Below are 12,635 nucleotides of genomic sequence, written 5' to 3'. Positions count from 1 at the left end.
CAAACACCAGCCGAGCAGGGGTCGCCCAGCTCCAGAAGCCGGAGCTCAGTGCCCGGTTACTGACTGCCTGGGGAGAGCAGAAGGGGATGGGGTCTCAGGAAGGAACAAGCGTCCCTGGGAAAGGGGATTTTGCTACAGAGAGGGGCTTGGTGTGAGAGTGATGGGGGGGGAGCTGAGGCTCCCTGAAAGGGGGATCAGGATGATGAGAGGTGCTGGAGCATCAGAGCTATGAAGCCCTTGGAGCAGCAACGATGCCGGAGATGATGCTGATGGTCAGTGAGTGCAGTGGGGGCCCCTCCCGTGCATGAGGCACTTTGCAAACCCAGCTGGATGGGGGGTTGGATCAGCAGAGCTTTATGGAAAGAGCCCAGGGCTGGGCGCGTGGAGGGCTGCGGATTGGTACTGAGGGGCACTGGCAGAGCTGTTGGGGGCGGGGGGTGGAAGCCCAGAGCTGGGATAACAGGGGGCTGCAGGTCGGGGCTGGGGGGAGCTCAGAGCAGGGATAACAGGGGNGGGGCTGCGGGTCGGGGGTGGGGGGCAGGCTCAGGGCTGGGATAACGGGGCTGCGGGTCGGGGGTGGGGGGCAGGCTCAGGGCTGGGATAACGGGGCTGCGGGTCGGGGGTGGGGGGCAGGCTCAGGGCTGGGATAACGGGGCTGCGGGTCGGGGGTGGGGGGCAGGCTCAGGGCTGGGATAGCAGGGGGCTGCGGGTTGGGCGCTGGTGGGGGGAGCTTAGGACTGGGATAACGGGGCTGCGGGTCGGGCGCTGGTGGGGGGAGCTCAGGGCCGGATAGCAGTGGGCTGCGGGTCGGGATTGAGGGACAGCATTGGGGGTCTCAAGGGGCACTGCCATTTCCCCAGCTCGCAGGCGCTTTGGGACACACCAGAAGATGCCTCGGCTGGTTTCTGTGTCCATGTCCCAGCCCCCCGATGCCCATAGCCACAGGGGCTTGGCACTGATCCTCTCCCCTCCTTTGCCAGCATTCCTCACAGCCAGTCTGAGTGTCCTGACGTCAGACGGGGGCCCCTTCGCCTCTGCTCCTGAGTGGGGCAGCCCCGTGGGGGCTCCCTGCCTGCTGGGGCCCCCGCCGACCTGCGTCAGGTTTGGTGTCCCTGCTGGGGAGGGGGCCGCGGGGCTCGGGGACGGTGTCCAGCCGGCCAGGAAGAACCAGCACGTGTCCAACGTGTCCGTGCAACTGGAGATGCGGAGCCTGTGGGAGGAATTCAACAGCCTGGGCACCGAGATGATTGTCACCAAAGCAGGGAGGTAGGTGGGCATTGCCCAGGCAGGGCAGCACAGGGATCCCCATGTACCCCCCCTACATTACAGCCCCTGGCAGGGGCCATACCACCCCCAAAAAACTACCCCTATGGCAGGAGCTGTGCCCCCATGGCCCAGCCTGGTGTTTTGTGCGACCCTGTCCTGGCTCCATGCAAGGGGATCTGGTGCCACCCCCCACCCTCCTGGGAGTCTGATCTGGCCCCTTGCTGCACCAGGCAACGTGGCTCATTCCCGGCCAGAAAAGCCGCTCCCCCAGCGCTAAGGGCTGGCAGCTGGTGCCACATGTCACGGCTGCCCAGGACCCCATTGCAGGGTCCAGCCCTGCAGCCCTTGGAGAGATGGGGGGAGGTGGGTGGAACAAGGACTGCCAGGAGCCTGGCCAGTGACAGGAGCCAGCACGCCCTGCCTGGTTTGTCTGGGCACCAGGGGGCTGGGCACAGAAGGGGCACTGGGGCAGATGGTGGATGCCAATGGGGTTGGGTGTCTTGGGGCTGCGGAGGTGCTGGGCCTATTGAGAGGGGGCTGTGAGGATGGCAGTCGGGGTGGAGTCTGCCCCCCCACCCCCCATGCCTGGTCTTCCAGCTGCTCCGTCCCAGTCTGATATTACAGGGACCATGAGCTGCTGCTGCAGCGTGATGTTCCCGGGAGGAGGGGTGTGGGGGGGCTGCTGGGCAGCTCTGCCCACCCCCCACCAGCAGCGCTGCCCCTGCCACTTAGTGCTTCAAATGCATCTGCTTCCCCACTACCCTCCCACCGCCTCCTACTTCCTCCCCGGCTCTCCCCTCTGGCCCCTGCCCTCAGCCCCCACACTCCCACTCATTCTCCTGCTCCTGCGTGGGTTCATGTTGCCCCACACTCATGCTCACGCCCACCGTGTCCAGGCTGCTACATGCCCCAGTCCGTGGGCACCTGCCCCCTTTACCCCAGCCCCCGTGTGTCACCCTGCTGGGCCCCTTGAGCGGGGAAGAGGGCTGAGACAGGGCAACCCCAGTGCCCCGTGTGACCAACGCCCCCAGCCCCTCCCCTGTGACTGGCAGCCCCAGCCCCCCACATGCGACAGGTTGACCCCCAACTCTCTGTGTGACCAGGGACCCCAGCGCCCCCCACTCTGTGACCTAAACCCCAGCCTCTCCCCCTGTGACCAATGGCACCAGGTCCTGTGCAATAGGGAGACCCCATGCCCTCCCCTCTCCTCTCCCACAGGAGGATGTTCCCCACCTTCCAGGTGAAGCTCTCGGGGCTGGACCCGCTGGCCGACTACGTGCTGCTCATGGACTTCGTGCCCCTGGACGACAAGCGATACAGGTGGGGGGGATACACGTGGGGGGGGGCACAGCTCCTGCCCAGCCCCCCCACCAGATCCTTGAGCAGAGCAGCCTGTGGGGGAGGGGGCAGCCCTGTGCTGGGCGTGGTGCCCATAGATCTGGCAGCTGTGCCCAACCCCACCTACCTCCTGCCCCAGCCATGGCCTGTGTGGGCCTCCCCCCACTGCTCAGTCACATGCCCCCACTCACCACTGTCTCCCCCCTTCCCCCCGAGCAGGACCCCGGCCCCCATGGAAATGTCCTAGAGCCCAGAACAGGAACCGGCCCCCCCATGGCCTCTATAGGGGGCAGGAGGAACCTCTGGGACCCAGACAGCCCTCGTCAATGCATGAGGCCTCCACCTCGGGGGGGACACCCCCAAAGCTGGTGCCCCCAGTGCTCAGGCCCGGCTTCTCCCTGCAGATATGCCTTCCACAGCTCCTCGTGGCTGGTGGCTGGCAGAGCGGATCCGGCTGCGCCCGGCCGAGTCCACTTCCACCCCGACTCGCCCGCCAAGGGGGGCCAGTGGATGAGGCAGATCGTCTCCTTCGACAAGCTCAAACTCACCAACAACCTGCTGGACGACAACGGCCACGTGAGGCACCGTGCCACACCTGGGCAGCGGGCACACCGTGGGGGGCGGGAGGGAGGGGACACTCCCTGAAGGCCAGAGACCGCCCAGCTGCAGCATTATCTGGCAGAACAGGAACACCCCCCGCACTCACACGGGTCCCCCTCACCTTCCGAAAAAGGTTAAGCAATGGCTGGTTGAATGGGGCAGGGGGCCTTTCCCTTCTAGGGGGCGCTGTCTCTGATCCAAGGCCACTGCAGGGGACTGGTTGGCTCACAGGGTGGGGAATGGGCACAGGGCCATTCCCCTCTAGGGGCGCCCCTGCCGGATCCAATCCAGCCCCGGGGCTGCCTGGCTCAGGGGGGCAGGGACATGGCACCATTGGCAGGGGCAGGAGGCTGCTGAGAGACCATGCACGGGACGCGGCCCTACAGCGTGGAGGATGGGGGGTGGGACAGGGTGCCATGGGCCGTGAGGGTCGGGGCAAGGTGGGCTGTTGGACTGGGGTGGGGTGTGTGTGTGTGTGTGTGCAGAGCTATGCCGTAGGGTGAAGGAGAGGGCGGGATATGTTGCCATGGGCAGTGGCTGTCCCGGTGCCCATCTCAAGCATGGCTCTTCTCTGGCACACGCAGATCATCCTGAACTCCATGCACCGGTACCAGCCCCGCTTCCATGTGGTGTACGTGGACCCGCGCCGGGACAGCGAGCGCTTCGCCCACGAGAACTTCAAATCCTTCACCTTCGCGGAGACCCAGTTCATGGCGGTGACGGCCTACCAGAACCACCGGGTGTGTGTGAGGCCCAGAAACCGGCCCCCCCCTACAAGGCACTGAGCCAGCCCTCCCTGGGCCCCAGGGCTGGACATTATAGTCCCCTGTCCTGTGATCCCTGGTCACAGGAGTCCCTCCCCCCCACCATCTTCGGGCCACAGCGCCCCCTGCGGGGCAGGGCAGGGCTACGCAGTGGAGGCTCCGCCCCCTCCCTGGGGTCACAGCACCCCCTGCTGGGGAGGGTGGGGCTGGGTGGTGCAGGCTCTGCCCCGTCACTGGGGTCACAGCACCCCCTGCTGGGTGGTGGCCTCAGGGCTGATTTCATGCAGGGGATGCAGCGTCTCTCCGCAGGATTCCTGTCCCACTGCGCCTAGGGAGCAGCTGGTCTGGGCAGGTGTCCCCAAGCTGCTGCCAGCCCCCTGGGGTGGGGGGTCTCCGGGGCTGGTTTTGGAGGGCTGCTTCCCTCACCCTTCTCTCTCTCTCTCTGCAGATCACACAGCTGAAAATCGCCAGTAACCCCTTTGCCAAGGGGTTCCGGGACTGCGAGCCAGACGACTGGTAACTGCCCCTCCAGCACCCTCCCCACCCGGCGGGAGATGGGAGCACTGGTGACTCCCCGCCCCACAGAGGGTCCCACTGTCCTAACTACTGGGGGGGTCTCCCTCCTACCCAAGGGCTCATCCACTTGGCAGCCCCTCACACACCCAGCCCCTCCCCCCGTCCCATCCCAAGAGAAGAGGGAAAGAGCAGTCAAGAGGGGCAAGTGATGGCACCAGGCGGAGAGGCCACTATCACTTCCCCAGCAGCTCCCCCCCCCCAGCTATGTACCTCAGTGCCCACTCCCGCCCAGCCCCCACCAGCCACCCCCAGAATCAGTGCAGGATGGTTTGCACATGTGCAAATTAGCTCATTAAATAGTCTGCAGCGAGGGTCTTCCAGGGGAGCTGTGCTCTGGTGGGGGAGGGGCACCTCTGGCCATCCTCCTGCCCCCCTCCCAAATGTCTCACCCCAGCTGGGCCCCCTCCCCATTTCTCACCTTCCCCCTTCTCATGTGCAGGCCTGGGGCATCAGGACCCCTGCTGGGCACCTTGGCCCGCACTCGAGGGACGGGCCCCTCCTTCCAGGTGAAGGACAAGCAGGAGAAAGGTAACCCCCACCCCCAGGGCTATTAGCTCTGACACCAGGGTGCTCCCCCACCCCCAGCCCAGCTGGAGAGCATGCAGGGGCAGGGCTGTTGATACAGCTGGCGGGGCGCACCCCAGGGCTGCAGCTGCTGGGCTGGGGGCATGAGGGGGCATAGGGGATGTGGGTGCTGGAGGAGCCCCGCTCCGGGGTCTCTTCACGGGCAGATGGGCAGGCCCTGTGAGCAGGGCAGGGCTCAGGGAGCCACAGACGGGTGCTGGGGCTTTTGGGCTCAGCCTCCAGCACTGGTTGAGGTAGGCGGCGGGGGGTGGAGCTAAGGCAGGGGGTGGGGCTCTCACACTGGCAGGGGCGGAGCCACAGGAGAGGGTGGGGCTCTCGCACTAGCAGGGGCAGGGCTTGGGGACCTTGGCACAGCAGCCCTGCTGTGGCTGTGACCCAACCTTGTTCTCTGCTCTCTCCCCAGGGCTGCCAGGCCGGCGCCGTGTGCGGGGGCAGCTCCCCGCCACCCTCCTGAGAGAGGCCGCCCAGCTCCAGCACCCTCCACTCGTGCCACTCGCGGGCGCTCGCAGTTTCCAGGACAGCTCGGCTCCGCGGCGCCCTCTCCCCACAGAGCTGGGGGCCCCCCTGTACAAGCCCCTCTCCTACCACAGCGTATACGTCGGGGCCAAGCCACGGGTGGCACCTTACCCGCTGCCCGCCAGTCTCCACCCATTCAACATCTACGGCGCCAGCCCCCCTGCCCTCAACTATGGGCAGCAGTGATGGGTAGCGGGGTTGTCCCCCGGCTGCTTGGGGGCGCATAGGACCCACTCTGGCTCACCCCCCTCCCAAGTACTCAGACGCCTGCCCCAGGGCGAGCCCCAGCCGCAGCGTGACAGAGGCAGGCTCCAGCCTGAGTCTCACTAGAAGCCCCCCTGGCTGCCCGGCTCACAGTATCCCTGGCCAGGCTGGGCTTCCCCTATCGTAGCCAGCTGCTGGGGGCAGGGCTGCATGGCTCCCTCCCTCTCCGCTGCTGCAGGGCCGGCCCCCCAGGCCACGAGGCTCTCCCTTTGGGCCACGAGCTGCCCCACAAGTCTCCCCAGCTTATGGACATTAAACTTCCCTGCACGAGCCTTTGGTGTGGGGGGAGCCCTGAGCACTGCCCCGGGGAACGCGAGCCACAGCTCATGCCCAGGACACAGGGCAGGGCAGTGCCCAGAGCGCAGAGCACATGGCTGGTCAGATCCTGCCCCCCCTCCCGCCCAGGCAGGAGCTGCCTTCAGCACCCCCCTCCCTCCCAGCCAGTGCTGACCAGGGTAGAACCCACGGAGCCTTGGCCCCAGCTGGCCTGGCACATGATCCACACCCAGGGGTGCTGGCCCAGTTTAGCAAGGGGAGACAGCGCCAGCTGGTGCCAGTGTAAGGTAACTGCAGCGCCACTCTGGCGGGGGCTGTGCAAGGTGCCCCTCGAGTGAGACCTGTGGGGAGAGCTGGCAGAGGGCACGGCAGGTTCACGCTCCTGAACCGGGAGCTCAGCTGGCCAGGCCCCGTGAGCACCACCAGAGGCCCAGCGGGTTCCCGTTACACACCGACAGGGACGGGACAGTTTCACTCTTTAATCGTACAAAAGACAGGACAGCCGTAATCTGTGCCCAGGCAGGGAGCGCCAGGCTCCGGCAGGCAGTGGATGACAGCACCAGACCAAAGGGGAGGGGAGGGGCAGGGAAACAGCGCCAGGCTTAGGGGGGGCGGGGGGCAGCAGCCAGGGTAGAAGGTGCAAACCCAAAGGGAGCCCCCTGCCCCAGGACAGGGCGGGAGGGGGCGCCATCCCCTTGAGGTGAGGGTGGCGGGGGGCACCTGGTGCCGAGCTGGCCCTACTCCCAGCTGTCGGGGGGGAAGGCAAAGGGGCTCAGCTTGTACCCGGCGCCCACGTAGAACTTGTTCTGGAATTCCACCCTGCAAACAACACAGGAGGGGGGTCAGCGCAGACATCACCCCCCAAAACTCACACAGGGCCTCCCCCATCCCAGCGGCTGCCCCACCCCAGACCCGCCCGTCCCCCGCACCCCAGAGTCCAAAGCAGCTCCCGCCTCCCCCCGCTGCGAGTACGGGGCGGGGGGGCTCACCAGTGCAGGCGCAGGGCGTGCAGGAAAGCCGACAGCCCCTCCATCACCAGCAGGATGGCCACCGTCAGCACGGCAAAGAAAGCAAAGACGGGCACCAGCAGCACCCCACCCGCGTAGATGTGCAGCAGGAAACCGTTCCGCATCACCATGGTCCACAGCACCTCCGACAGCTCTGCAGGGGGAATGGGGGGGTCAGAGCTCGGCATGCCCCCCTGCCCCCACACCTCCCACCCCGCCTCGCCACCCACTCTGCCCTGCCCCCCCAGGCTCCCTCCCCTGCCCCCACACCTCCCTCCCCTGCACCCACCCCTCACAGGCCTCCCTCCCACCCCCACGCCTCCCTTCCCGCACCCACCCCGCCCTGCCCCTCACAGGCAGGCCTCCCTCCCACTCCCACATCCACCCATAACCTCCTCCCCTTCTCTCCAGGGGTCTGCAGGAGGGGCCACAAAGCATGTGTGGACCAGGCTCAGCGCAGGTAGGAGGCTGTGAGACACACACACACCCCCCCACTCCCGACTCACGTGCATGGGCCAGGCTGAGCGCCCACAGGCGCAGGTAGGAGGCCGTGTTGGAGATGCAGCCCAGACAGTACTCGATGGTGTGGATGGCCTGGTGCATGAAGACTTCAGAGAATTCAAACTGCGGGAGACACCAAGGCAGTGGGACGGGGTGAATGGCAGCACCCACTATGGCACCATGCCCGGCCGCGGGGCATAGGGCAGCACCAGGCAGGGGGAGCGGGGCGCCATGCCCGGCCACAGGGCGTAGGGCAGCACCGGGCGGGGGGAGCGGGACGCCATGCCCAGCCGCGGGGCGTAGGGCAGCACCGGGCGGGGGGAGCGGGACGCCATGCCCGGCCACTCTCCTCCAGCTTTGGCACACTGAGCTGACCCCAGGCCCATCCACAAGCTCTCTCTGCCCCTGGCCGTGGGCCTGGGCAGACACAGACCATCTGGAGCTCACCCAGCTGGCTGTCGGCTGGGGCCGGATCTCGCAGTGCTGGAGCGGGACAGCCCACAGATCACAGGCTACATGGGAGCCCAGCCACCCAGCAGCGCCCATTCCCGCCCCCTGTGCCCACCCAGAGCACTGGTGAGGGCACTGCTGAGCGAGAGAAGACTGGGATGGGCAGGGGGGCTAATCCCGTCCCTGCCGCTCATAGCTTCAGGGTCTCCTGCCCACCGCAGGGCCCCATCCTTCCACTCCGGGGCCACTCTGTGCCATGCTGGGGGGATGGGCAGCAGCTTGTCAAGCCCCACCCCTCTGAATGGCCCCGCCCCCACTCAGTGCAGGGACATTTCCGGCTCACAGATTGGAACGTGGCCGGGGCCAGAGCCACTGTGGGGCTCCCCCATGCTGAGTGGGACTGGCAGGACACTGTCCCGGCACCCAGTGGCGCTAAACCCGTCCCTCTCCCCAGCCACCACAGTGCCACAGGGATCTCACCTCAGGTTCAGGGCCACGCCCGCCACGCTCCACATCGGCCTCCATCACGTTCACCGAGTTCCCCGGCTCCTGCGAGCTCAGCAGCGGCTGGCGCTCCCCGGCGTCCCCAGGTGGGCCCAGCTGTATAGAGCCCAGAGCCACACATCAGACATGAGGGGTGGGGGACACACCCCACAGATCACAGCCCCCGTCCCTCCCCACGGCACCTGCAGCTCCCTTAGGAGAAGTCCCACAGAGCCCCACAACCCTGCCGCCACCCCAGCCCTCCAGGGGCCTCCAGGGCCCCGCCCAGCCCCTTACCCCGAGACGAGGGTGCCCCCTGCGGCGGTGCTGGCACCACAGGTACACGGGCGTGCCCAAGAGCAGGACAGGCACAGAGGCCAGAGCCAGGACGACCAGGACGTTCTGCACCGTCACCTGCAGTGGGGAGAGGGGGGAGGGTCGTGAGAGCAGCATCCCCAACCCCGACACGGGCTGAGCCAACATGGGGGGGTGGTACCAGGTTAGAGGGGCCATCGGTCCGATCCAGCATGGGCATGGTGCAAAGCGGGAGATTAGCAGGCTAGTGCGGGGGGGATACCAGGCCGGAGGGGCCTGTTGGTGTGAGCTGCGCTGGCAGAGGAGGATGGATGGGCACTGAGACAGGCAGGGGATTTGGCCGCATCAGGCAGTGAACCCCATGTTGTTCCAGGGGCTCCCCTAGGGGACTAGCGCAGCCATTCTCGGCACCCAGTGTGAAGCCTCTGGCAGAGAAGCTGGCACAGAGCAATCCAGGCCCTCGGCTCCGCCCGGCCCCAAGCACATCCCACTCTCCACACCGAGCTGCACTCCCCCTTCGAATCACGTGGGTCAAACAGAGGGACTTTTACAGAGGCTGCTGCTCTGTGCTGCGGGCCGACACCAGCATGGGCAGGGGGCCCTGGCTGTGGAGGGGTTGCCCAGCCCCAGGGCCCGTCCGGGGGAGATCGGACCCGGGGCCTCCGGCAGGACGGTTTCTGTGCAAAGCTCTGTAGCTCTCGTGCTCTGTCCAGAGTCACTTGGCCGGCACAGCGGGCAGTTGTCGGGGTGACCCGTCCCAGGCACAGCGGGCGGTTGTCGGGGTGACCCGTTCCAGTAGAGGGGTTGTCGGGGTTACCTGTGCGGGTTACCAATCCCAGGCACAGCAAATGTTGTCGGGGTTACCTGTCCCGGATACAGCGGGTAGTTGTCGGGGTTCTCGGTGAACAGGAACATGTCGATGAAGTGGATGAGGATGCTGGGTGCCAGCAGGGAGTTGACAGCACTGAACGTGAGCCACTTGTAGAAGATCATGAAGACGAGGTAGCCGAAGAGCGCCAGCAGGAAGATCGCCTCGGGTAGGAAGACCAGTGCCACCTGGTACCGCTGCCTGAAGTGCCTGTGTGCCAGCGAGAGGGGAGTCGGCCCGGGCCCTGCATAGCCGGGCTGCCCGCCCCCATGGAGGGAGCAGCGACCCTTGCAAGGTGGCCTGGGGCCCTGCACTGCTGCCCTGAGGGGCTGTCGGCAGGCTCAGGTGCCAATCCTTGGCCAATATCCTCCCCGCACCAGGGCCAGGATTTCCCGCAGATGCAGATCCCCGGGCACAAGGAAAGGGTGGGGCCAGAGTGGGGGATGCGCCAGGCTCTGTAGCCCTCTCCTCCTGCCGGGCCGAAGCGAGGGGGCACAGGTGGGCAGCGCGGGGGGGCATCGGCAGCCCCCCAGGCAGCGGCGACTCACAGGTGGTTGAAGACGCCGAGCAGCACCCCGAAGCTCATGTGGATAATGCCCAGAATCACCGACATCTTCATCTTGAAGGAGTTCAGGAAGTTCAGGTGGTTGTTGGCCAGGCTCCAGACCTGCAGCCAGGTGAGAGGAGGCGTCTCAGCCAAGGTGGGCACGCAGCTCCCAGTGGGGGGGAGCAGAGCGGAGGTGTGTGTGGGGGGGGGGAGAGGAGGTTGGCCAGCACGTCCCCCCATCCCTCCCTACTCACCGGGTCGATCCCAAAGGGGTAGGGCCCCTTGAAGACTCCAGTGACGTTGGGGTCCAGGGTGATGAAGGCGTGGCTGGCTAAGTAGTCGGAGCTGTGGGGACAGGGGGGTGTCAGTGCTGGGGGGAGGGGCTGGGCAGAGTGGGGACACAGACGGGGCAGTACGTGGGGAGGCAGTGCTGACACAGGGGAGCACGCAGAGCAGGTGGCAGGGAGGGGGCACGTGAAGGTGGAGAGCCAGGAATGGGACAGAAGGGAGGGGGATCCCACAGGTGGGTAACAGGTATAGGGGCAGGGGAGCAGGCTGGTGTGTGAGAAGAGGGACCCCGTGGGGGATAGCAGATGGGGGCAGGGTACCAGGTGGAGAGCCCATGGGGTGGTAGTGGGTGGGGTTCTGCAGGGGGAGCAAGGTACCAGGCAGGGGAGCAGGCCGGGATCCCGCGGGGGGGAGCGGGGTACCAGGTGGAGGTCCCGCAGGGGGAGCAAGGTACCAGCAGGGAAGCAAGCCGGGATCTTGCGGGTGGGACCAGGGTACCAGGTGGGGGTCCCACAGGGGGAGCAGGGTATCAGGCGGGGGTCCCGCGGGGGGGCAGTGCCCACCTCCAGTTGTAGTGGTGGACCATGGTGGCCACACTCCAGGCAGAGGGGAAGATGGCGGTGGCCTTGCTGAAGCACTCATTGTAGATGAAGCCGGTGTAGACGGAGAAGGCCCCCATGAGCAGAATCAGGTAGCGCCCCTCAAAGAACGTCTGCCAGATCTGGGGACAGACAGACAGACAGACAGATGGAGGCACAGCTCCATAACAGCACAGCTCTCCCCCATCCCCCCACCCTAGCAGTTCCCCCGCCCTCGCTCACCTCGTTGCGCGCTTCCCTCATGCGGGGGCTGTTCTCTGCCAGCACCATCCAGAGGGCAAAAAGGAACATCAGCAGCCCATGGCCCACGTCCCCGAACATGACAGCAAACAGGAAGGGGAAGGTGATGATGGTGTAGGGCGCTGTGGGGACAGGGAGATGTCAGAGAGAAGCCCTCTCATCCCACATGGGCCCCTCACCCCCACACAGGCCCAGACCACCGTGCCACAGCCCAGACACGGGGTCTTTCCCCTCTTGGGGGCACGAGCTCTGATCTGGCCCCAGGGCGAGGACTGGCTGGCTCAGGGGGGCTGAGAATGAGACACGGGATCTTTTCCCTCTGGGGGGCGCTGACTCCAATCTGGCCCCAGGGCGGGGGACTGGATGGCTCAGAGGGTGGGGAATGGGCCATGAGGCTTTTCCCCTGTAGAGGGCGCTGGCTCTGATCCAACCCGAGGGTGGTGGGGCGGGGTGGCCCCGGAGGTCCCTTACCCGGGTTCACCTCCTGGTAACTGGCGACCCCATAGGCGTCGACGATGCTCTGGAAGCCAGTGGTGAACTTGTTGGTGCGGATGAGGGTGGGAGGGCTCTCAGAACTGGGGATCCGGTGCACGAACGACTCCACCCCCGAGCCACTCTTGTGCTGCAAGGGAAGGCGGGCCTGGGACCAGGGAGCCTCGAGGCAACACCAATCCACCCCCCCTCACTGCCACCTGGGGAGCAGGGCAGGCCAGGGCATGGAGAGAAGTGCGGCATTGTAGGAGGGGGTGGGGAGCGGCTGGGGCACACCTACTCAGAAGGGGAAACACCTACCGATCCGTGGAGGGGGGAGAACATGGACTGGCACAGGGGGAGGGGGGAAGGGGAGGCACGTACCGATCCGTGCGGGGGGACATGTATCGATCCGTGGCATGGGGGCGGGGGGGGCGGGCAGGGGGAGGCACGTACCAATCCGTGGGGGGGGGGCATGTACCAATCCATGATGTGGGGAGATGGGGATGGGCGGAGGCATGTACCAATCGGTGGGGAGGTGGGGGGGGATGGGGAATGTACCAATCTGTGGCGTGGGGGGGTGGGGCAGAGACATGTACCGATCCGTGGCGGGGGACATGTACCAATCCGTGGCGTGGCGGGGGGGGCAGGCGGAGGCATGTACCGATCCGTGGGGGGGGG

General features: G+C 66.5%; 2 protein-coding genes across 3 annotated transcripts in view; one reads left to right on the top strand and one right to left on the bottom strand.

The window, feature by feature from the left end:
• Window positions 1-251: 251 nt before the first annotated feature.
• On the top strand, window positions 252-4,488 carry LOC117871764 (T-box transcription factor TBX1-like). The gene is made up of 6 exons (XM_034759529.1): window positions 252-276; window positions 981-1,266; window positions 2,485-2,586; window positions 3,009-3,180; window positions 3,789-3,944; window positions 4,417-4,488. Exons 1-6 carry the CDS (start codon window positions 252-254, stop codon window positions 4,486-4,488), a joined length of 813 nt encoding a protein of 270 aa, XP_034615420.1.
• A 2,160-nt stretch (window positions 4,489-6,648) lies between these two features.
• TCIRG1 (T cell immune regulator 1, ATPase H+ transporting V0 subunit a3) overlaps window positions 6,649-12,635 on the bottom strand; it is a 15,493-nt gene continuing 9,506 nt past the window's right edge. For both annotated transcript variants that reach the window (XM_034761666.1, XM_034761665.1), the window contains exons 10-20: window positions 11,955-12,105; window positions 11,466-11,605; window positions 11,208-11,365; window positions 10,611-10,701; window positions 10,358-10,476; window positions 9,806-10,019; window positions 8,924-9,040; window positions 8,624-8,743; window positions 7,699-7,816; window positions 7,175-7,346; window positions 6,649-7,004 (exon numbers count right to left, since the gene is read on the bottom strand). In XM_034761666.1, the coding sequence (XP_034617557.1) occupies window positions 6,923-7,004; window positions 7,175-7,346; window positions 7,699-7,816; window positions 8,624-8,743; window positions 8,924-9,040; window positions 9,806-10,019; window positions 10,358-10,476; window positions 10,611-10,701; window positions 11,208-11,365; window positions 11,466-11,605; window positions 11,955-12,105 (1,482 nt within the window). In that variant the 3' untranslated portion in view covers window positions 6,649-6,922. The remainder of the gene's footprint in view (window positions 7,005-7,174; window positions 7,347-7,698; window positions 7,817-8,623; window positions 8,744-8,923; window positions 9,041-9,805; window positions 10,020-10,357; window positions 10,477-10,610; window positions 10,702-11,207; window positions 11,366-11,465; window positions 11,606-11,954; window positions 12,106-12,635) is intronic.

This window comes from Trachemys scripta, chromosome 2 (assembly GCF_013100865.1).
Source record: "Trachemys scripta elegans isolate TJP31775 chromosome 2, CAS_Tse_1.0, whole genome shotgun sequence".
NCBI classification, from domain to species: domain Eukaryota; kingdom Metazoa; phylum Chordata; order Testudines; family Emydidae; genus Trachemys; species Trachemys scripta.
The sequence above is the reverse complement of the archived record's forward strand: the minus strand, read 5'-3'. Positions and strand labels throughout refer to the sequence as shown.